This window comes from Punica granatum, chromosome 2, assembly GCF_007655135.1.
Source record: "Punica granatum isolate Tunisia-2019 chromosome 2, ASM765513v2, whole genome shotgun sequence".
Lineage (NCBI taxonomy): Eukaryota > Viridiplantae > Streptophyta > Magnoliopsida > Myrtales > Lythraceae > Punica > Punica granatum.
This window is the reverse complement of record NC_045128.1, coordinates 35,557,635-35,580,418: the sequence shown is the minus strand read 5'-3', so window position 1 is coordinate 35,580,418 and position 22,784 is coordinate 35,557,635. Positions and strand designations below refer to the sequence as shown.

Genomic DNA, 22,784 nt, shown 5'->3' with positions numbered 1-22,784 from the left:
CATCTGCAAAACAATTAGTAAGTATCGCCGAACTTGCCATAGACAACACTATCAATTAGAGAGTTCAATGTATTAGCAGAGACCTGAATTGAGTTCCAAGCATTCCAATTATGCGTGACCATGCTATTTGACAAATCAAGGATGAGTAGGCCCTTTACATTCAAATTTGTCGCTGTGCAGTTGAGTGAAGGTACTTTCCACCGAAGCCATCTCAGGGCTGGTAGAAGATTCTCAAAATCGCCGGCAAGATTAGCGCAGTCTAGTTGGAGATATCTCAACTTTGATAGCTTCCTAAACTGGCTAGGTGTAAAACAGCAGCACTCCAACCCAATCTGATATTCCAGTCGGATGGCTTCTATATTTTTCGACCCCTGCTCCAAAAAGATAAAAGAAAGAAAGAAAAGAAAATTTGCATAAGGAATTCCAATAGCCTTTTGAACGACCAAAGATGGAAAAAGAAGAAAATACGTTTTACCTTCATCAATGGAAGCAAACTCCAAGCGGTCACACTTCAAGAGGTCAGTAACAAGTTGACTTTGCAATTGCCGAAGACCATTGTGACTGCGCCCAGATGTTTCTCGTACATCTTGTAGGAAGCTGCAACTGTCAAAATCATCCAATATCTGGTTATAGATGACCTTAGCAAGTGTCGTCTTTCCAATGCCCCCCATGCCCCAAATACCAATAAACCTCACATCTGGCGCATCGACACTCAGCATTCTCATGACTGCTTTCATGTGATTGTCGATCCCTACTAACTTGTTATTGACACAAAGGTGAGCATTCTTCAACTTCCTCAAAACCTTTGTGACTATCATCTTAATCAATTTTCCTTGATGTCTGTGGCATAAGATTAATTTCGTGAGGGCAAGGTAAAATAGGTGATAGTTCAAAGAAATGAAACATTGACTGATAATGGAAGCAGAAATTTTTTTAAAAAAAAATCATTTGCAATAACGCTAGAAAAAGGACTTCTACTATGGTATGAAGCTTTATATTTTGCCGACAATGTTTCACAGATTGCGAGTGAAAATGGTGCAGTATTGTCAATTTCTATAGGATATACAAAACTTGTCATAGGACGCCAAACGGCAAACCATACTGTCATTCCCACTGATCTTACAATTCCCATCAGTTTTTCCAACCTGTACTAGTCGTGAGAAAATTTTTAGATTTGTTAAATTGTACAGTCTATAATTTCATTTTCCTAGAAACACGAATTGTTCTAATCATATGTATGTTAAGTCGATGATAAATATGATTTACACATTATACGGAAAAGTTAAGTGAAAGATGCAAATAATCTATAGCACCAGACAGATAACTACGCAATAGGGAATGGTTTAATTACCCATTAGTCTCGTTCTTTAATTCCCAACCCTTCAAAGATCCAACCTCTGCAAGTGCTCTCCTCCACCTTTGAACAGTCCCAGGGTCCTGCTTTTTGGTGTGCTGCCGAAAGGCTCTGGCGTAACTTCCGGTCTGGTGTTGGACTTCGTTTGGCGTGACATCGTAGAAGATGGGAAGCACGATCTGCTGCCTTGCTTCCCTGCACTCCATCATGAAGGCAAACTCTTTGAGGCACCACTTACTTGATGCATAGTTTTCAGAGAAGATGGGGATGGAGATGCTAGACCGCTTGATACCCTGCAGAAGTTCAGGACCAATTTCCTTGCCGATGCCGAGCCTCTCATTGTCCCTGAAGACGCAGATCCTAGCACCTTCAAGGGCAGTGTAGAGGCCATCAGTGAATCCCTTGCGAGTATCTTCTCCCCTGAAGCTCAGGAAGACGTCGTACTCATATCCCGGTTGGCCACTGACCGAGGACGAGCATGAGGCCTCGACTCTGCAGCCACCACCAGTGCCACTGGAGAACGCATCATTAGAAGTAGTAGCTGCAGATTCTGCAGTACTTCTGCTTCTTTTCTTCATAACAAAAACAGTGACAAGGATCGAAACGAACGACGAGAGAAAGGCAACGCATAGGCATGCCCACCAAGATAACCAAGGACTACCATCAGTAACCATTTTCGTGTACTTCCAATCAAAGATCGAATCAGCGAGCTGTCAGAGAGTTTTTTCAATCGCAGTAGTTGATGTGAGAACTTTGATTGAGCTCTCTCCTCCCCCTCACCTCAGCCTATGAACTCTTTTCAGTATGAAATCAGTCAATCACAAATTTTTCTTTTTTCCTTTTTTTTTTGTTTTTTTATCCCAAACCAAAAGCGATGTATGTCCCAATCACCCAACAGTGAGTCTTCGTTTTTTAAACAAACTCGAATTCATCCTGATGGGATCTTTCCACGAAGCCCATGCCATCATTAGTTCAACTACCAAGACTAAATTCACAATTTGGTCCTTGAAAGATACATCTCGCTACAAATTGGTCCCTGAAAGATTTGTAGTACATTAATTGGTCCCTCCGTTTGAAAGGTCAGAATAATTTGGTCCTTCCGTCTTAGTTTTCATCTCGTCCATAACGGACATTGTTGATTTGGCCTGTTATTTGCTGACCTAGCCTGTTAAAAGCCACGCTGGCACTAAATCCCCTAAAATGAACGTCATTTTAGGTAATTTATTAATTTCTTTTCAAATAAAAAATAAAATGATTACCTTTCGAATAAAAAAAACAAATTTAAGGGCAGATCACACCGGACCCCTGCACCTGCTCTCCCCATCAAGGGAGCTCGTTGCAGGAAGGGGGGCCAAACTGCCCCCATTTCTCTCTCTCTGTTCTGGTTAGTATCCAGAGAAGGGGCAGAGCTCCATGGAGTCGTCTCGGCGGAGCTCGAGCTTCTAAAGGCTAGAGGGTGGCGGAGATCCTAAAGCTAGGCTCACGATTGGTTGCAATGGGCAAAGTTAATGAGGGATTAAGGAAGGTCGATACCTCCTCTTTTCATTTCGGTTTCTGGCATGGGGAGGGGCAATCGAATCAATGAGAGAGAGAGAGAGAGAGAGAGGGCGGGGGGGAGGTTGGGTTGGGTTGATAGGTTGGAAGCTGCATAACTCATACAATTTTCCTCTTCAGGTCCATTCTCTCTTCCCATCTCTTTATCTCTCTCTATTGGTTTTCCATTTTCTTTTACGGGGGTTTAGATCGGCAATGACCCCCCATCTCCGCCTCTGAGGAGCGGCGAGGCCAACTCTGGGAGCTCTGTGCATGACAATCATCATATAGTCGATGATCTTTTGAATCCTCTTCGACCTAATTTCTGACGGGTCAACTTCTCAGTCAAGCTCGTGCAGAACCGGGTCGTCTTCCTTCACTATATCCAGCAAGCCTGCCATCTTCTTGCTCCCTCCGTTGAGACCCAAGAGCCACTCAGCCCTCGCAATCGAAGATGAAAAAGAAGAATAAAAATTAGAGGAGGAGGTGATGTTATAGCTCTAAGCTCTTCGAGTCATGACGAGGTTGAAGTTCAAAGTCAGGGAAGGTTTTGGTTTTCGAGACGATCGCGCGCTAAAAGCTTTTGTTAAGGGGAAGGGACGGGAATGGGAGGCGAAGAAGGAAAGAGGGAAAGGAGATAGAGGGAGAATATGTGAAGAGACTCCATTGTCGATCTGCCCCTCATCCCTTCTCAGATCGAGCCCTAATTCTAAAAGTAAAAATAAAAAATAAAAGTCAGTAATTAAAAGTCATATAACGAGCCATGTAAGCTTTTTCCATTGGAGACTAGATAAAACATTGACAGAAGAACCAAAATGTGCTAACGTTTCAAACAGAAGGGCCAATTAGTATATAAAAAATCTTTCAAGAAGTAATTTGTAGTGTGATGTATCTTTTAGGGACCAAATTGTGAATTTTGTCCAACTACTATGTCAATTATTGCTGCGGTCTTTCTTTAATCAACTGATATTTTCCTGGCAAGGGAGGATGACCCACACGGCAACAAACTGTGGCAAAACTAAATTGGTGGGCGGCCCATTGTGCTAATTGGCACATCCTTATCAGGTGATTTGAGCGGGTTGGTGTAATTAATATAGAAAAAAAAAAAAGAGAGTAGGAAAACAGAAGAGTGGGACCCCTAATGTTGTAACCAGCCAATTGGAAGGGAACTTTGTGCATTCCTTTCAGGACTTTATATTTATATTTAGGATAAATTACAAAAAAAAATTCAAATTTTGTAAAATTTTCTCAATTTTATCATAAATTTTGTTTTGTAACAAAAAAAATTATAAGTTTTTTAAAATGTCTCAAAAATGACATTCGTTATAATTTTCGTTAATTTTTGCTTACATGAACTGTTAAAAGGACTCATTATCAGCAGCAAAAATTGACGGAAGTTATAACGGAGGTCATTTTTTAGACATTTTAGAAAACTTATGATTTTTTTGTTACAAAACAAAATTTATGACAAAATTGAGACTTTTTATAAAATTTAAATTTTTTTTTATAATTTACCCTTATATTTATATAAAATAAGACACGAATAAGACATGAATTATTGCATGCATTCCAAACTTAAACATATCGTGGAGCTATTTAGATTGCGTTTGGTAGATATGAACGGAAACTGACAACATAGACCCAAGGATCTACCAATCGCATGTATTTTATACAGTTGATTGTATTATGTTACGTTCTTTGTATTTAACATGTCAAATATGACCTTACTCTATCATTTAGATTTTTTATATGGATCATTCTACAACATCGTGTTGTGTTCCTATACCACGAGCGAAATTTTATCCTCCTCTTTGTTTGCAAGGGAAGATTCGGACAATATGTACGATACCAAAATCAACGGTAGCTCCTTCCGTCCCTCATAAACAAAGACCGTGTTTTTTTTTTTTTGAAATGGTTTTAATGCAATAGAATAGTGAAAGAAAAAGCGGAGGAGGAAAAGGGCGAAGAAGCTTCTTTGTGTTGGGTTGTGATTAGCTCAGCGGCTGGAAGTAATCATTCAGACACGTGTACCCAAATGGGAGAACACCGGTAAATCCACTGTCCGATCGAACCCCTTCTTTTATTTAAATTATAAAAAATATATACTGCTCTTACACAAAACCAATAAAACTTGATCACTTTCACCTTCATTTGAATGAATTTTTTTCTAAAACTAAAGAAAATGAAAGTTACAGAAGGATATTTTAAAACCAGTTATCCTTATCCTGGCAGCCAAAAGCAATCTATGAACCTTAACAAGGGACTTAGAACACAATCCATAGGTATTTGAAGAGAGGAATAAATACCTAGTTCATATCCTACAAGTTCGCGAAAGAGAGTTCTTTTGAAGAGAGGCTCGGTCAATGAGTTGAGGCAAGACAATCGGCGTGAGGGAGCCATCAATTGTATGCTGCTGCTTCTCATTGAAAGACTCGTCAAAGTTATCATTTGATTCCTCATTAGAATAATCTTCTAGGCGACCTGAATATAAATGCCGTAAGTTCTCAATAAATTTGCTCCAACACTAGTTAAATGGGTCTCCATCCACTGAATGAGGAAAAAGGAAGGTAAGAGAAGCAAACCTGAGGATGACATTACACATGCCTTGTTAGATGTCGCAGCTTCCAAAATAATTTACATCCAGAAATATATAATTAAATAAACTCCAGCTCCTCCTATCCCCGAATCTCTTTAAACTTTTCGCATCGTGAAATATCGAGAATCTAGCTTCTCTAGATCTGATAGATCAATTAGATTCTCAATAGCTGGGCAACATGAAATTTCTAATGTCTGCAATTCTCCCCCCGAGTTTTCAAGCCTTTCAAGTTCCTGTACCTTCACACGACCATCAGCATACAGTGTGGTTCGGACAATTTTAAAGCTTTTGACAGATCGGGTTAAACTTTAATTGCTCTACATCCACTGATATCTAACCATGCCAATGCCTCCAATTTATCAAGTCCACCAAGCCCTTCCAACTTCTCACAGCCATTACAAAACAGATACTGCAGAGACACTAAATTTGACAGGTCATGTAATCTATCAGCAGATGTTCCATTAATATCCAAATCCTCTAGCCACACAAACTTCCTTCCAATACCTTGAATTTCAAGTAGCTTTTGGCAACATGTAGCATACCTCCTCCACTTCGGCAAATCTGGTGGCTACTCAAGATTTTCAAGAGTATGAAATATCTAATGACATCAGACCTATTCTAAATCCCCAAGGCCTTTAAATCCCACGAGCTCTGGGCAGTACCATAGCAGTAAACCTGACAATTTGCTGATCTCAAAAGGTCCACTCTGCAGACCCAAGGGAAGTTTGGGCAGCTACAGAGAGCAACGTCACCGTCTGAAAGTACCTCGAGCATAGCATACCAACTTTATCCAGCACGACACTAATATTTACCCAGAAATGTACTAACAGAGAATATGAACCACCAGTTCTTTTGTTCGCTGCGTTGATCTTGTCATTCAGAGATGTCGGTTTCCTGGTTCCACAACCTTATCGCGTACCGCACTGACCGTTTAAAGTCAACGACTGTTTGGTTTCACACAGGGAGAGAGAGAGAGAGAGAGTTGATTCCACTATAGGCAGAGAACAGAGTTGAGTCTCCATCTTCCCCTGAATCTGATTGAAACTCTTTGGTTTCAGAAGCAATGGATGTTGATGGTGAGAGTAATGGCTATCCTTGGTGGGCATGCCTGTGCTGTGGCTTTTTCTCACTGTTTGCTTCAAGCGAAAGAAGTGCAGGATCTGCAGCTATCAGTTCAGATGATGCTGTCTCTCGGGACTCTAATGTCCTAGCTAGACATTTATCCGCATCCCCAGCAGAATTTGAACCGGGCTATGAGTATGAGGTTTTCCTGAGCTTCAGGGGACCGGATACTCGCAAAGGCTTCACTGATTTCCTCTACAACGCCCTTGTAGATGCTGGGATACGCACCTTTCTGGATGACGAGGCACTCCTTAAAGGAGAACAAGTCGGGCCTAACCTCCTGGAGGCGATCAAGCAATCAAAGGTCTCTGTATCCATCTTCTCCAGGGGCTACGCTTCTAGTAAATGGTGCCTCAAGGAACTGGCCCAGATGGTGGAATGTAGGAACTCGGCAGGGCAGATGATAATACCCATTTTTTATGATGTCGCGCCCAATGAGGTTCGGCATCAAACAGGACGAGATTATAAGAGAGCATTTTCACAGCACGTGAAGACATACAGCTCGAATGTCATTCAGCAATGGAGGGATGCTCTAGCTGAGGTCGGAGCCTAAAGGGATGGGATCTGAAGAATGTGGCAAATGGGTAATCATTTATAATTTAACAGTGACTGCTTCTTCTTGCTGATATTCTGTCGTCCTATTTTCCGAGCTCAATCTGCTGAATCCTGTGAAGTATGTTTGTTGACATCCGTTAATTTGATTAACCTTGTCGCTATCATTATTGTTTGTGCTCCGGTATGTTAGTTTTTCCTCTTAATAATTATCAGTTTTTGGATTTCGTTTTTAATGTTTCCACATGAATATGTGCAATCCTGCAGACACCAAGGCCAGTTAATAAAGCTAGTAGTTACAGAGATTTTGAGGGAATTGAAGAAAGCTCATCTTCTTGTGACCGACAACTTAGTTGGGATTGAGGATCGCTTGGAGGCAGTCATCCGATTGGTTGATGTTGGCGCGAGAGATGTAAGGATGATTGGGATATGGGGTATGGGAGGCATCGGTAAGACGACTCTTGTGAAGGTCATCTACAATCAGATTTTGGATCAATTTGACGGTCGTAGCTTCCTCAATGACATTCATGAGTCGGTAAAACAGAATGGTCTTAAGTACCTGCAAAGTCTGCTAGTTGCTGATTTCTTAAGGCGTGAACGTCAGGATTTCACTAGTGTGGATGAGGGAACTGGGGAGCTTAAGCGCAGGTTCCGTGACAAGAGAGTCTTCATTGTTCTCGATATTGCTTGCCTCTTCACAGGCAAGCAATATCAAGAAGCAGATATTTTTGGATATTGCTTGCCTCTTCACAGGAGAAGATAAAAATATTCCCTCATCTATGTGGAAAGATTGCAATTTCTTCCCGGAAGGTGGAATTGACATCCTCCTTCTAATGTCTCTGATTAAGATTGTACCGGATAACAAGCTGTAGATGCATGATCAACTCAAAGATCTCGGTCGGGAAATTGTCCGGAAAGAAAATTATGGACAACCAGGAAAACGCAGTAGGTTGTGGTACTATGAAGAAGCAAAGGATGTATTGGACAATTCTGAGGTATAAATAATTCAAATGCTGCACTAACCCTTGGGCGTTTTAGATCTTAATTTATCTTAGAACTTCTTTCAAGAAGTTTCATCTCATTGTTTACTAATTCTCAGTTGTTTGTGGAGCAGGGTACGGAGAATGTTTTAGCCTTCCATCTTGATTTTAGAGTTGGGTTCGAAGACTGCCATTTCACCGGCGAGCAGTTTAGAAAGCTATCAAAGTTGAGGTTCCTCCATTTACATTGTGATGCTCTGGAAGGAAATTTTGATGGCTGCTTATCGAACTTGAGATGGTTGAGTTTGCATAGTTCTATATTGATGAACCAGATGCCTATGCCAGCCAATTTAAATCTAAAGAACATCGTTGTTCTGGAATTAACATCATGCGATGTTAGAGATGGTTGGGACTCTATCCAGGTCATACGAACAAAAGTTGTCTTCTTTTTGTGCGTAATCTTTGTATTAAGCTTTGATTTCTGATTTGTATAATTTCAACTTGTTTTGCAGATGGCTGTGAAACTGAAAGTCCTTTCCCTGCGACACTGCCATTATATTACCAGAACTCCTGATTTTTCACGGTTTACTAATTTAGAGAGTTTAAGCTTTGAAAACTGTCACCAGTTGGAAGTGATCGCTTCATCAATAGGGAGGCTTAAGAGTCTGGCGTTCCTAAACCTTAGTTTTTTGTCACAACATTAGGGAGCTACCTCATTAAGTGGGCTACTTGAAGGCATTGACTGAGCTCATTATTGATGGAACTTCGTTGCAAGATATACCAATCTTGAGTCACATGAAGAAGCTCAAAATTCTCCATGCAAAGCATTGCAAGTTTTTGTATCAGATTCCCAACTCCATTGATCTCGGAACTTCTCTCTCGGATCTAATACTTGATTTTTCTGATATCATCGAGCTTCCTGACTCCATACAGGCTCTTGTGAAACTACAGCGTCTGTCATTGAAGAGCTGTTCGTTGTTGACAGCACTTCCAGATTCCATTGGGCAGCTGAAGGAATTAATCGAGCTTAACTTATCTTTAACAAGAAGGATTACTAAGTTGCCCGATTCCATTGGAGATTTAGAAAAGCTGCAAGTGCTCAACATTGGTCAATCTGGCATACGTCACTTATCGACAAATCTTGGAAATATGAGAAAGCTCATGGTGCTCGACGCTTCGTTTTGTGTGGAGATGGAGGGAGAACTTCCTTCTGAGCTCGGGCAATTGTCCCTCTTAAGGGTCTTGAGATTAGATGATGCAGGCATTAGAAGCCTTACGCTATCTATCAGGAATCTTGATCATCTCCAAACACTCAATGTAATAGGATGCCATGACCTTCACACTCTCCCTGAGCTTCCTACTGGGTTGACTAATCTTCAAGTGTCACGACTCGAAATTTCAGTAGAGTTTCCCCTATATTTTCTCGATATCCATTATCATATAAACCATTCATTTATAACATGCTTTCCACCTCCCAAAACATTTAACCAATTCAGCAATCTATACAAAGGCATATAACCAATTCAGTAGGTTCTGATATGTATATAACTCTCAAGGGAGTACTTTTTTCACAGTCATATCACTAGCCCAGTTAAACAAAAGTTTCAGATCGTAACATAACTATAACATTCTACAAGAACTTACTATTTATACTAGGAGTGGCCCTACTGCAAAAGATCCTCTGCGCTGATCCCCGTTGTTCAAAAAGATATCCTGTGCGATTAGTCTAACTCCTAGCTCATCTGAAAAAATATATGCAGGGGGTGAGCTGCATCTCAGTGAGTACGATATTCCAAAGTAAAATGAATTAATACACTCATAATTCACAGTCAATCAAATATATATATGTATCTATATACTCTACCGCAATATCGAGTCTAATACCAACCTAATCCGTTCATACAACTAACTCAACAAACAAATCTCAAGTAAATTATACGCCTATCTTCATCATCATATCTCATAAGGGGCCCTTTTTTCTATTCCGCCGGGTCTAGCGGCCGTTTGTGCCCCTTTTGCTATTCCGCCGGGTCCATCGGCCGTTCGTGCCCCTTTTGCTATTCCGCCGGGTCTAGCGGCCTCATGGCTATAATCACACAATAATACTAGCATACTCAACACATATATCAACTATATTCCTCAATCATTTAGCCACCTCCACTTCTATAACAACACATATAAATATTTACTATCATTTTACGATGGAAGAAAGTACTCACTAAGACCCCTCAAAACGATAACTCAATGAGTCGAGCTGTCTGGTTGTATAATCTTGATCTCCTCAACCCCTATTTATATGCAAGCACAAATGTTAGATAATATACCAAATAAAAGCATAAATATACATCAATTCAACTCTCTTGTTCCTATTAATCACAAGCACCCACATAAGAATAAGATAATATGCATAATAATGACATTACATTCTAGTCCCATTAATTGTTTCTGCATTTTTATTAAAGCTAAAATTACTTCCATACACAGGTTCATCCCACTCTCTACTCCTTATTATCCACCAATCATTACTCAGTTCTCCTTACTCCTCAATTCATCATTAAAACATGTTATTATCTCATAATCATTTTGAATTAGTAAATTCGAAGAGGCTCCATATTCAATTGTTAATAAGCAGCTAAGCAGCAACCCAATAAAGTTGGCCTCTATACCCAATTAACCCTCAAGCAAAAACATCTAACTTCTTCAATTTGTTGCCTTAGTGAACTCATACAACCAACTCTAAGCAAATGACAAGTGTTCTTATCATCTCATGAACACAACTCCAAATTTTTAGCTTATTAAAATAACTATAAAACACTCCAGCACCACAGTAACGGCAAGCCAATTGCCTCGACAAAATTCAGCTCCTAAAATACTATATCGAATTATCAATCCAACTTATTCAACTTACTACTCAAAACAGATTTCCACTTCCAACACTTCCCTTGAACTTCACAAGAAGCAACCTCAGTTAATCCTACGGAAAATTTCTATGCAAGAACACTCCTCAAGTCAAAAATTGAATTGGCATTATTGGGAATTATTTTACCAACCTCTAATTTGCAATTGGCTCAAAGAACAAGATATATGCATATATATGTTTATATATACGCCTGCATATATATATATACTTTCAAGAAGGCATAGATGATCGTAGGAACTTAAACTCCTCTAGTTGCTTAAGTGAAATTCAACATAAAATAATCTATATTACCCACATGCAAGATAATCCAAAGAACAAATAGAAATAAGACAAACAAACACAACCAACACAACTATTTCAGCTTGAACATACCAAACCATGTTGTTTATCTACGCAATTGCAAGTTTCAGCTTCAATTCTGAGGTTTATTTCCCAAATCCCGACTCTCCTTACTTCGTTTCCCTCAATTCTCCTCTAACTTTGCACCTTAGCTCTCTCTCTCTCTCTCTCTCCCCCCCCCCCCCCCCCCCCCCCCCCCCCCCCTCTGTTCTGCTCTGTTTCTCTCCTTCAACTATTTCAGCAGAGAACACAGCAAGAAATCGAAAAGAAAAGGTCAATGGCGGTGGGTTACTGAGGGAGAGAATGAAGTACACGTGGGGCCCCTTGCTACCCCTCTTTTTATTTTTATTTTTTATTTTTTTCCAGCCACAAAAATTTATGGTGTATAATTTACATGCATATTACGTAAGCATGTATTTGTATATGTTATATGTATATATATATATGTGCATGTTCGGTTGACCGGTCTCACATCAAGTTACTTGTAAGTCACCGATGCCAATCCTGAATCTCCCTGATTTAATTAATCTGAAGCAGTTGACATTTTTCTGAGTGCTTTAACTTGGCAGAGATGCGCCCGGGCATTGCAAGGTTAACGAAGTTGGAATTCTTACAGTTTCGCAGAACAGGTATTAGCAGCTTACCTGAGGAAATTGGTGCACTTTCTCAGCTAAAGGTGCTCAGCATTGTAAATTGCCAGAAACTTCGATCCCTTCCCACCCTTCCCGCAGGCCTTCAAGAGCTATCTGTTGTTGGGTGCAATCTATTTCATGCATTACCTGATCTTTCGAACTTGCAGAACCTATCAGAGCTACAACTACGTGAATGCTCTCTGATGGAAATTCGAGGTCTTGGGAGATTAGCATTTTTAACACGCCTGACAGTTAGAAGCCGGAGAATAGCTAACCTTGATGCGCTTGAGAGAGTAGAAGCTCTGACATACTGAGAAGTTTCATACTGCAGAAATCTCGAAAGACTACCAGATTTATCGAATCTGAAGTTGTTGAATGAGATAAAGGCTAATGAGTGCAAAAGGCTGGATGAAGTCGAAGGCCCTGACGATTTGTGCTCCCTGAGGAATTTAGAGATTCGCAATTGCACATCCTTGGAAACATTGCCTGATTTGTCAAGCTTAAAGCTGTTGGAACGCTTGGACGCTGGAGGCTGCGAGAAGCTGCACGGCCGAGAAGGCCTCGATGAGTTGGAATCACTGCAAGCGTTAAATCTCAGACAGTGCAAAGCAATTACAAGGTTGCCAAATGTCTCGGGGCTGAAGTCCTTACAGTGGCTAGATATCTCAGGCTGTGATAACCTAACAGAAATTCCAGGGATCGAAGAGATAAATCCAATATCAATTTCTAGATATTAAGTGAAATTGAGGGGTTCGGGTCTGTAGCAACTTCTGTGATGGACTTCAATCTCTCAATATCAGACTACGGTGAGTTTACAACTTCAGAAAGTATTTCCTTGGACATGGCAATTTGCTATTACTGCCAACCTATGGTGCATATATCGAAAGTATATGCTGTCGAACTTTTTGTTGGGAAAGGATGCTCAAACAGTCAATTGCGCAGCAACTGAAAGGGACACCGAGAACTTTTTACGTGAAAAACCCCAATGAAGGGAAAAACCACGGGACTGAGTCCATATCAACTTTCCACTAGATTGATGGGGATTACACTTTGTTTTTCATCAAGGGCAAGCTCTCGGATCAATCCGAACTCAAGAGAACACTCTCTTGGATCACCAAAATCCAAATTCATCACCCACAAAGGGTGGATTACAATTTACAAACACGACCAAAACAACAGAGCTCGAATATAAATTCTGACCAGAGTTAACCAATAAATCCTTCCGAAGCATGGTGTTTCTTTCCATGCAACCAGAAGCAAAAATCACTCCCATGTTCCTTGCATAGAAGTTGCCAAATTTTTATCTAACAACTGAAAGATTGTCAGGTCTCGCACTGCCTGATCCCTTCAAGAAGCTCAGGACCGATATCTTTTCTGCCTCCAGTATGGAGCTCCTCATCATCCCAGGTGTGGACCGCAGAAGCTGCTTTCACAGTATTGCACATTTGCTTACGAAAAGTACTTGCCTGGGTTTTGTCTGATCTGCAGTTATTTGAAGAGAATATAATTGGAACTAACATAACCAACTTAGTACATTCTGTAGCTAATGGGCCGGACTACAAAGCAATAATAAAAGGGAATGCGCGCAGGAAATTATTGAATAGGCAAAGTTTTAGAATACAAATGAGCTACACAGGAAAAAGTTATAGGAAGATTTTGGAAGGAAATGATCAGATCTGCATAAAAGATTGTCGCAGTGATTAAGGAAACTTCTTACCATGTTCTCTCCATTCTGCAGCTTTTGACTCCATTATTAGCCATATTTGCTGGTCAGGACTTGCCTCTGCATACAATCATGAGGGCCACCCCTTTCAAGCACTTGCTATTGAACAACCTGGAAAGGAGAGAAGTCCTTTGTCTGCCCCATGCATCCCTCAAAAAAACTAGCAAGGCACTCTACCATTATAAATTTTATAGAATGTAAATTGATTTGAATCGTCAAAGACTTCTAAGTGAAAATTTTCCAGGTTTTCGAGCCCCTCGAGTTCTGGTACCTTCTCGCAGCCATCGGCATACCATTGTCTCAATACTCCATTGTTCGATTGGTTGAGTAACTTCTCAGAGGTCCCACCTTGTAACAGCCCTAATGATCTCAATTCATCAAGCCCATCAAGTTCTTGTAACTTCTCAATACCATTACCACGTAGACATTGCCCCACTTTCCACTCCGGCTGAGATGGTGACTTTTCCACTTTTTTCAGCCCCTCAACTTCTTGCAACTTCTCACAACCATCAGCATCAAAATATTCCAACAATCTTAAGTTTGACAGATTGGGCAACTTTTCAATTGACTTACATCGGCCGATATTTAACTCTGTCAATGCACCCATTTTATCGAGGCCGTCAAGTCCTTGTAACTTCTCACAGCCACAGGCATTGAGATATTGCAAAGATTTCAAGTTCGATAGATCAGGCAACCTTTCAATTGCTTTACATCCTGAAATCCATAGCCGTTCCATTCTTTCCAGAGATTCAAGCCCCTCAAGTCCTCGTAACTTCTCACAACCATCAGCCCATAAGTAACTCAAGAACTTTAAGTTCGACAGACTGGGCAACTTTTCAATTGATTTACAATCTCTAACGGTCAATGTCATCAATGCTCCCAATTTATCAAGCCCATCAAGTCCTTTTAGCCTAGTGCAGCCTCGAACATCTAGATACTCCAATGACTTTAGGTTTGACACATTCAATGTTTCAATGGACGCCGCACAAACTGTCAACTGAGTCAAGGCATGCAAACTGCTGACGCCTTGAATTTCAACAAGCTTTTCACAAACATTTACATCCATCGAAGACAATGCACTCAACTTCGACAGATCTGGAAGCCTCTCAAGACTTTCACATGCAGAAATATCTAGCCTTTTTAAAAATTCCAGCTTATCAAGGCCATCAAGTTTAGCTATCCTTCGGCAGAAAGAAATGGACAAAGTTCTCAATGACGCTAGATCACCGAGGCTCTCAATTTCGGCAAGCTCAGGGCAGTCGTGTAGCTTTAATTCAGATAAGTTTTGCCAATGTGAAAGCACTGTCAATCTCGCAAGGGAATGACAACGCGATATACATAGCTTATGCAAACCCAATGGAAGTTCGGGAAGGCATTGGAGATTGACATTACCAATAGAAAGCTCCTTAAGCATAGCCAACACGCCAATTCCGTCCAGTAAGATGCTAACATTTGACCGAGATATATGCAGCTTCTCCAACTTCGGCAACTCCAAAATCTCCTTGGGAACTACTGACCGGACAAATTCTATCTTCTTTAGGTTAATCAAATCAGGGAGATTCGGTATTGTCACCGATGATTCACAGGTCAGTGACACACTACTTAAGCTGCTGGGAAGCTCAGGGAGAGTTCTAAGCTGTGTGCACCATGCTAAATCAAGAGTCTCAAGACAAGGAAGGCCCCCAATTGTTACTGGAATGCTGCTAATATTTGTATGACGCAATAGCAGGACCTTTAAAAGGGATAGCCTCCCAAGCTCGATTGGAATTTGTCCAACGAATTGACACCCTGAAGCATCTATGGATTCAAGTTTCTCTAACTGTCCAAGAGCAGTAGGTATAGATTGGACTGAACTACGATCAATCTTAAGCACTTGCAGATTAATCAGATTCTCAATGGAATCGGGCAATATCGCCACCCTTGTCTTGGATAGAACCAACTCGACCAATGAATTCAAACCCCCAATAGACTTCGGAAGCTCTCTCAGAGGAGTGCCTGCTAACGTTAGCCGTCGCAATGTCACTAATGATCCAATCGACTCTGGAAGCTCACTGATTTTTGATTGATCAAGGCTGAGATTTGCGAGAGATGTTAAATGGCCAATAGAACTCGGAATCTGAGTCAGACAAGCACAGTTGTTGGCACTCAGGATTTTGAGTTTCATCAAACCTTCCAAGCTAGGCAACTTTTTTATGCCAGTTCCATCAATGACAAGTTCAAGCAAAGTTTCCTTCCTGTCCAATTGCTCTGGAAGCTCCTTAACGAAACGACAATTTGTCATATTGAGGGAAGCAAGATGCTTAAGCTTACATAAGGAAGGGTCAATCACGTGTAGTCTTTTGCAATTCCTTAGATTTAACCTCTCCAGGTTGCAAAATGGAGACAAATCAGGAGTTCGAGTGAGTTCTGTACAGGAGCTGAGGTTAAGAACTTTCAGCTTCATCGTCATCATCTGCAAAACAATTAGTAAGTATTGCCGAACTTGCCATAGACAACACTATCAATTAGAGAGTTCAATGTATTAGCAGAGACCTGAATTGAGTTCCAAGCATTCCAATTATGCGTGACCTTGCTATTTGACAAATCAAGGATGAGTAGGCCCTTTACATTCAAATTTGTCGCTGTGCAGTTGAGTGAAGGTATTTTCCACCGAAGCCATCTCAGGGCTGGTAGAAGATTCTCAAAATCGCCAGCAAGATTAGCGCAATCTAGTTGGAGATATCTCAACTTTGATAGCTTCCCAAACTGGCTAGGTGTAAAACAGCAGCACTCCAACCCAATCTGATATTCCAGTCGGATGGCTTCTATATTTTTCGACCCCTGCTCCAAAAAGATAAAAGAAAGAAAGAAAAGAAAATTTGCATAAGGAATTAGAATAGCCTTTTGTACGACCAAAGATGGAAAAAGAAGAAAATACGTTTTACCTGATTGTTCAGCAGCACATCAATTGCTTCATCGCCCCACAACCTACTCCGCTTCCCTGGTTTTCTAAGGTTTTCTTGCCGAACAATTCCCCTACCAAGATCTCGAAGCTGATCATGCAACCGTAGCATATTGTCCTCTCCAATCTTAATAAGTGACAATAGTTGCAGGACTTCAATATCAGCTTCCGGAGAAAATTTATACTGATCCTCCCACATGTGAGCCACTATCTTTTTATCTTCCCCGCTGAAAAGGCATGCAATATCTAAGAACATTTGTTGCTGTTCGTGCTGTAATGCATCATAGCTAATCCTCAACTTGTGTTCGACTTCGTTATTTGGCACTATCTTCAACTTCTGCGATGTTGCCTTCCACGTATCCTCACTTTTACCATGCAGAAAAGAGCCAATAACTTCAAGAGCTAGAGGAAGACCTCCCGTTCTTCTGACAATTTCTTCTGATAGAGCTCTCAGTCTAACCGTGGGAGCATCTCTCCTCAAGGCATGCTTGCAAAATAGTTGGAGGGCCTGCTCTTCTTGCATTTCCTTTACTTCAAAGACCTGATGCTCCCGAGGGACTTCTAAAGCGCCCTTGTTTCTAGTGGTGATGATGATTCTACTCCCTTGGCCGAACCAGTCAAGTTCCGCAGCCAGTGCATTGAGTTGATAAACACTATCAACATCATCGAGAAGAATGAGGACCTTCATCTCACGAAACCTACGCTTGAGTACACTTATTCCTTCATCAATGGAAGCAAAATCCAGGCGGTCACACTTCAAGAGGTCAGCAACAAGTTGACTTTGCAATTGCCGAAGACCATTGTGACTGCGCCCTGGTGTTTCTCTTACGTCTTGTAGGAAGCTGCAACTGTCAAAATCATCCAATATCTGGTTATAGATGACCTTAGCAAGTGTCGTCTTTCCAATGCCCCCCATGCCCCAAATACCAATAAACCTCACATCTGGCGCATCGACGCTCAGCATTCTCATGACTGCTTTCATGTGATTGTCGATCCCTACTAAGTTGTTGTTGACCCAAAGATGAGCCTTCTTCAACTCCCTCAAAACCTGTGTGACTATCATCTTAATCAATCTCCCTTGATGTCTGTGGCATAAGATTAATGTCATGAGGGCAAGGTAAAATAGTTGATAGTTCAAAGAAATAAAAAATTGACTGATAATGGAAGCAAAAATTAAAAAAAAAAAATCATTTGCAGTAATGCTCGAAAAAGGACTTCTACTACGGTATGAAGCTTTATGTTGCACGTACAACCAAAATGCGTTGAAGAAATGTGTAATATTATCTATAATAGCCCACTATTTTGCCGACAATGTTTCACAGATTGCGAGTGAGAGTAGTGCAGTATTTTCAATTTCTATAGGACATATAAAATTTGTCATACGACGCCAAAGGGCAAACCATACCGTCATTCCCACTGATTTTACAATTCCCGTGGGTTTTTCCAACCTGTACTAGTTGTGAGAAAAAATTTAGATTGGTTAAATTGTACAGTCTATAATTTCATTTTCCGAAAAACACGAAATTATTCTAATCATATGTATGTTAAGTCAATGATAAATATGATTTACACATTATACGGAAAAGTTAAGTGAGAACGCCGCTACAACTGCAAAAAAAAAAAATCTATAGCACCGGACAGATAACTACGCAATAGGGAATGGTTTTAATTACCCATTGACCTCGTTCTTTAATTCCCAACCCTTCAAAGATCCAACCTCTGCAAGAGCTCTCCTCCACCTTTGAACAGTCTCAGGGTCTTGCTTTTTGGCGTGCTGCCGAAAGGCTCTGGCGTAACTCCCGGTCTGGTGTTGGACTATGTTTGGCGTGACATCGTAGAAGATGGGAAGCACGATCTGCTTCCTTGCCTCCCTGCACTCCATCATGAAGGCAAACTCCTTGAGGCACCACTTACTGGATGCATAGTTTTCAGAGAAGATGGGTATGGAGATGCTAGACCGCTTGATTCCCTGCAGAAGTTCAGGACCAATTTCCTTGCCGATGCCGAGCCTCTCATTGTCCCTGAAGACACGGATCCCAGCACCTTCAAGAGCAGTGTAGAGGCCATCAGTGAATCCCTTGCGAGTATCTTCTCCCCTGAAGCTCAGGAAGACGTCATACTCATATCCCGGTTGGCCACTAACCAAGGACGAGCATGAGGCGTCGACTCTGCAGCCACCACCAGTGCCACGGGAGAACGCATCATTAGTAGTAGTAGCTGCAGATTCTGCAGCACTTCTGCTTCTTTTCTTCGTAACAAAAACAGTGACAAGGATCAAAGCAAATGACCAGAGAAAGGCAACGCATAGGCATGCCCACCAAGATAACCAAGGACTACCATCAGTAACCATTTCCGCGTACTTCCGATCAAAGATCAAATCTGAGAACTGTCAGAGAGTTTTTTCAATCGCAGTAGTTTGATGAGAGAGCTTTGATTGAGCTCTCTTCTCCTCCTCAGCCTATAAACTCCTTTCAGTATGAAATCAGTCAATCACAACTTTTTCTTATTTTATGCCAATCTGAAAACGACAACTCCAATCATCTTGGTGCGTCCCAATTGCGCAAACAGTGAGTCTTCGTTTTTTAAACAAACTCGAATTTGGCGTTGTCTGTCTGTCAGGCACGTTCACCCTGATGGGGTCTTTTCCACGAAGACCATGCCACGATCAGTTCAGCTACCATTACCAATGTCAATTATTGCTTCGGTCTTTCTTTAATCAACTGATATTTTCCTGGCAAGGGAATATGAACCCCACGGCAACAACTGTTGCAGTCATGAGCTGGTCGCGATATTGTCATATTATTCTTGTGCAAATATTTACATGTCGGAGGAAGACGTCGGGGAGAAACTCAATAAATTGGATTAATGTTTGCTAATTGAACTTGTCTTTTCGAAGCATATATCTGCATTCAACTTCCTCTAAGGTCTGTTATTTGGCTTCCCTAGCAGGAAAAGAAACGAAGGAGAATGCGTCCCATTAACGGTCTTCCTTGAAGCAACAGGAGCAAAAGGCTGTCAAAACAGTCGAATATCTAGCATAGGATAATAATGGGGGATGGGATAGGATTTGCACTCTACGCCCACCATCCATAAGATTATTATCGAATTATAATTATCAAACAATTAATCCGCATGAATCCAGCTGAAAAATCCTCGGCCTACATACAATGAAAGTGACATAAGGATATTTTAAAATCTATATCCTTATCCCGGCAGCCAAAAGCAGCCTATGAACCTTAACGGGGGACTTAGAACACAGTCCTTAGGTATTTAAAGAGAGGAACATATACAGAGTTCACATCCTACGAGCTCTCAAATGAGAGTTCTTTTGAACAGAAGCTCAGCCAATGATAGAACAATAAAGAGGCCATTCACGATGATAGAAATAAACCTAAGAGCTCCAAATTCTAGTAACTAGAAAAAAATTGCTCCAAGCCTACGGAACTTTTTCCCCCACTTCCCCTCCATTGAAGCCATCTCAACTCTGGCAGAAGATTGAAGGAACGTCAAATTTTCCGGGTCCCCTATTGGCAGATCAGCCTTCCAGTCGGGAAATATCATATCCTCACCGCCTCTGCTTCTCATTGGAAGATTCGTCGAAGTGATCATTTGATTCCTCATTAGAAGAATCGTCTAGGCAATCTCTTCCTCGTCACCCTGCCGTAAAGTAAATTGTATGTATCTGAATATAAATGCCGTAAGTATTTTGGTTTTCTCAATAAATTTGCTCCAACACTAGTGAAATGGGTCTCCATCCACTGAATGAGGAAAAAGGAGGGTAAGAGAAGCAAACCTGAGGAGGACATTACGCATGCCTTGTTAGATGTCGCAGCTTCCAAAATAATTTACATTCAGAAATATATAATTAAATAAACTCCAGCTCCTCCTATCCCCGAATCTCTTTAAACTTTTCGCATCGTGAAATATCGAGAATCTAGCTTCTCTAGATCTGATAGATCAATTAGATTCTCAATAGCTGTGCAACATGAAATTTCTAATGTCTGCAATTCTCCCCCCAAGTTTTCGAGCCTTTCAAGTTCCTGTAGCTTCTCACAACCATCAGCTGCTCAGCATACAGTGTGGTTCGAACAATTTTAAAGTTTTGACAGATTGGGTTAAACTTTAATTGCTTTAAATCCACTGATATCTAACCATGCCAATGCCTCCATTTTATCAAGTCCACCAAGCCCTTCTAACTTCTCACAGCCATTACAAAAAACAGATACTTCAGAGACTTTGAAGTTTGACAGATCACGTAATCCATCAGCAGATGTTCCATTAATATCCAAATCCTCTAGCCACACAAACTTCCTTCCAATACCTTGAATTTCAAGTAGCTTTTGGCAACGTGTAGCATATCTCCTCCACTTTGGCAAATCTGGTGGCTACTCAAGATTTTCAAGAGTACGAAATATCTAATGACATCAGACCTATTCTAGCTTTTCACAAACATTTTGATTAGCTATTACTCTGCAGAAAGAGTGGACAAAATTCTCATCCCCAAGACCTTCAAATTCCACGAGCTCTGGGCAGTACCAAGCGAAGTTTGGACAGCTACAGAGAGCAACATCTCCATCTGAAAGTACCTTGAGCACAGCATACCAACTTTGTCCAGTACGACACTAATATTTACCCCAGAAATGTACGGTTTTTTCAACTTTGGTGACTCCAGAATCTTCTCAGGAAGCATCTATTGAACAAATTCAAGCTCCTTTAAATTAATCTGGTAGCATTATTGAAGCCTCACAAACCCAATATGCCATAAAATCAGCAGCCAAGCTAAATCTTCAAAGGATTGTTCGGTTGGCAGACTTTTTAGAGTTTGAAGCAATCGTACCTTAACTTTCAACCGCCAACAGGTGAAAGAAACCTCGAGACATCCTAATGTTCCCAATCAATTGTGTCACTGCAGCTCCCTTCTCAATGAATCAAAGCCTTATTTTCAATTAAGTAAAATGAACAGCCCAAAGATTTGGAGTGCATGTATTCTAAAAGAAATTCAACAAGCATGGACACAGCAGCGCTGTCAGACAGACAGACCAATTCGGAGAAATGAAGATTAACCGAAAAAAATTTCGAAATCTGTGCACACCATAACCCAGAATTCCTAAATCAATTCCTGAAATTCGAACGGAGGCAAAACAATCGGCAGCAGCAGAACGTTGGGACTATCCACCATTCAAAGCAGATGCATGCAAATCTTAAAAGAATTATCAAACAAATCCACCACTCAGAGCAGATTACCGATTCAAAATAGTCTGAATCCTCTTCTTCTTCCTCCTCCTCGCTCAGAGAATGCAACCGGAGAAGAACTCGTCAATCATCACTTGGAGGCCGAAACTTCAATCGAAACAGGATTACAATCTGGGAATCGCACAACAGCCAGGCGGAAGCATGCATGTCTCAGCGGGAACTTCAAGTGAGATTGACGAGTACTCCGTCGGTGGCATTGATTTTGAGGCTGAGACACGCCGCTGCAGCTCCCTGCGACGGCGTCGATTCCATTGAAGGAGGCGAAAAGCTCGAGCTCGACAGAGCAGTAGGTTGGCGAGGAGATTGGCGAGGAGAGAGAATTGATCCCTGCTTCGAGGTGCACTGAAAGTGAGACCCGCATATAGAATAGGTTTCCTTTTTTTTATTGGGGGAAAATGGGGTCAGTGTCGAGGGTTTGTCTACAATTATTGTTTCCGTTCAAATCTAATCTAGTGTTAATTTTGGACGAAAATTGAAGGAAGATCTGGCACATTTTTCAAGATCCTTATTAATATATATTTTGTATATATTTAATAATAATAATAATAATACTAATTTATTATTATTTGTTATATATTATTTATTTTATAAAGTATCTCATCTCATGGATATAATTGAGATTAAAAATCCAAAAATCAATATATAGAATGACCGTAATGACGAGATCAATACTAAGAATTAACAAAATTGACGAATTTCTTATAAAATTAATTTTTAAATTATATTCGCGGAGCCTTCAACTCACGTTTTATTGCTTTTTAAAAGCTAGCAACTTATTAAAAAACTTATGTACTTAACTAAAACATATTTGCCCTTTTTACAATTCTGACTATTTGTAA

General features: G+C 40.8%; 4 protein-coding genes and 2 long non-coding RNA genes across 9 annotated transcripts; 2 read left to right on the top strand and 4 right to left on the bottom strand.

Annotated features, from left to right (window-relative positions):
* Positions 1-14: 14 nt before the first annotated feature.
* Positions 15-2,028, bottom strand: LOC116193911 (TMV resistance protein N-like). The gene is made up of 2 exons (XM_031522652.1): positions 1,352-2,028; positions 15-840 (listed from the first exon to the last, which is right to left on the bottom strand). The coding sequence occupies exons 1-2, from the start codon at positions 2,026-2,028 to the stop codon at positions 15-17; spliced, it is 1,503 nt and encodes a 500-aa protein (XP_031378512.1).
* Positions 2,029-5,608: 3,580 nt separating this feature from the next.
* LOC116193910 (TMV resistance protein N-like) lies at positions 5,609-13,732 on the top strand. Its single transcript, XM_031522651.1, has 2 exons — positions 5,609-7,044; positions 13,703-13,732. Exons 1-2 carry the CDS (start codon positions 6,547-6,549, stop codon positions 13,730-13,732), a joined length of 528 nt encoding a protein of 175 aa, XP_031378511.1. The 5' UTR covers positions 5,609-6,546.
* Positions 7,428-9,593, top strand: LOC116196384 (protein SUPPRESSOR OF npr1-1, CONSTITUTIVE 1-like). 3 transcript variants are annotated; one of them, XM_031526073.1, is made up of 3 exons: positions 7,428-8,152; positions 8,272-8,559; positions 8,650-9,593. In XM_031526073.1, exons 1-3 carry the CDS (start codon positions 8,030-8,032, stop codon positions 8,839-8,841), a joined length of 603 nt encoding a protein of 200 aa, XP_031381933.1. In that variant the 5' UTR covers positions 7,428-8,029; the 3' UTR covers positions 8,842-9,593. The 3 variants fall into 3 exon arrangements, with proteins under 3 accessions (XP_031381933.1, XP_031381934.1, XP_031381931.1); XM_031526074.1 differs by having other exon boundaries at positions 8,257-8,542; XM_031526071.1 differs by having other exon boundaries at positions 8,257-8,559.
* On the bottom strand, positions 9,653-11,568 carry LOC116196388. The gene is made up of 3 exons (XR_004154807.1): positions 11,430-11,568; positions 10,357-10,425; positions 9,653-9,879 (listed from the first exon to the last, which is right to left on the bottom strand). It is a non-coding gene; the product is annotated as an uncharacterized LOC116196388 (long non-coding RNA).
* On the bottom strand, positions 13,036-19,132 carry LOC116196371 (TMV resistance protein N-like). Its single transcript, XM_031526051.1, has 5 exons — positions 18,366-19,132; positions 16,676-17,777; positions 16,284-16,571; positions 13,746-16,203; positions 13,036-13,510 (listed from the first exon to the last, which is right to left on the bottom strand). Exons 1-4 carry the CDS (start codon positions 19,040-19,042, stop codon positions 13,912-13,914), a joined length of 4,359 nt encoding a protein of 1,452 aa, XP_031381911.1. The 5' UTR covers positions 19,043-19,132; the 3' UTR covers positions 13,036-13,510; positions 13,746-13,911.
* A 734-nt stretch (positions 19,133-19,866) lies between these two features.
* Positions 19,867-22,399, bottom strand: LOC116196387. Of its 2 annotated transcripts, none has more exons than XR_004154805.1 (2): positions 21,937-22,399; positions 19,867-21,608 (listed from the first exon to the last, which is right to left on the bottom strand). It is a non-coding gene; the product is annotated as an uncharacterized LOC116196387 (long non-coding RNA). The 2 variants fall into 2 exon arrangements; XR_004154806.1 differs by having other exon boundaries at positions 19,867-21,598.
* Positions 22,400-22,784: the final 385 nt, after the last annotated feature.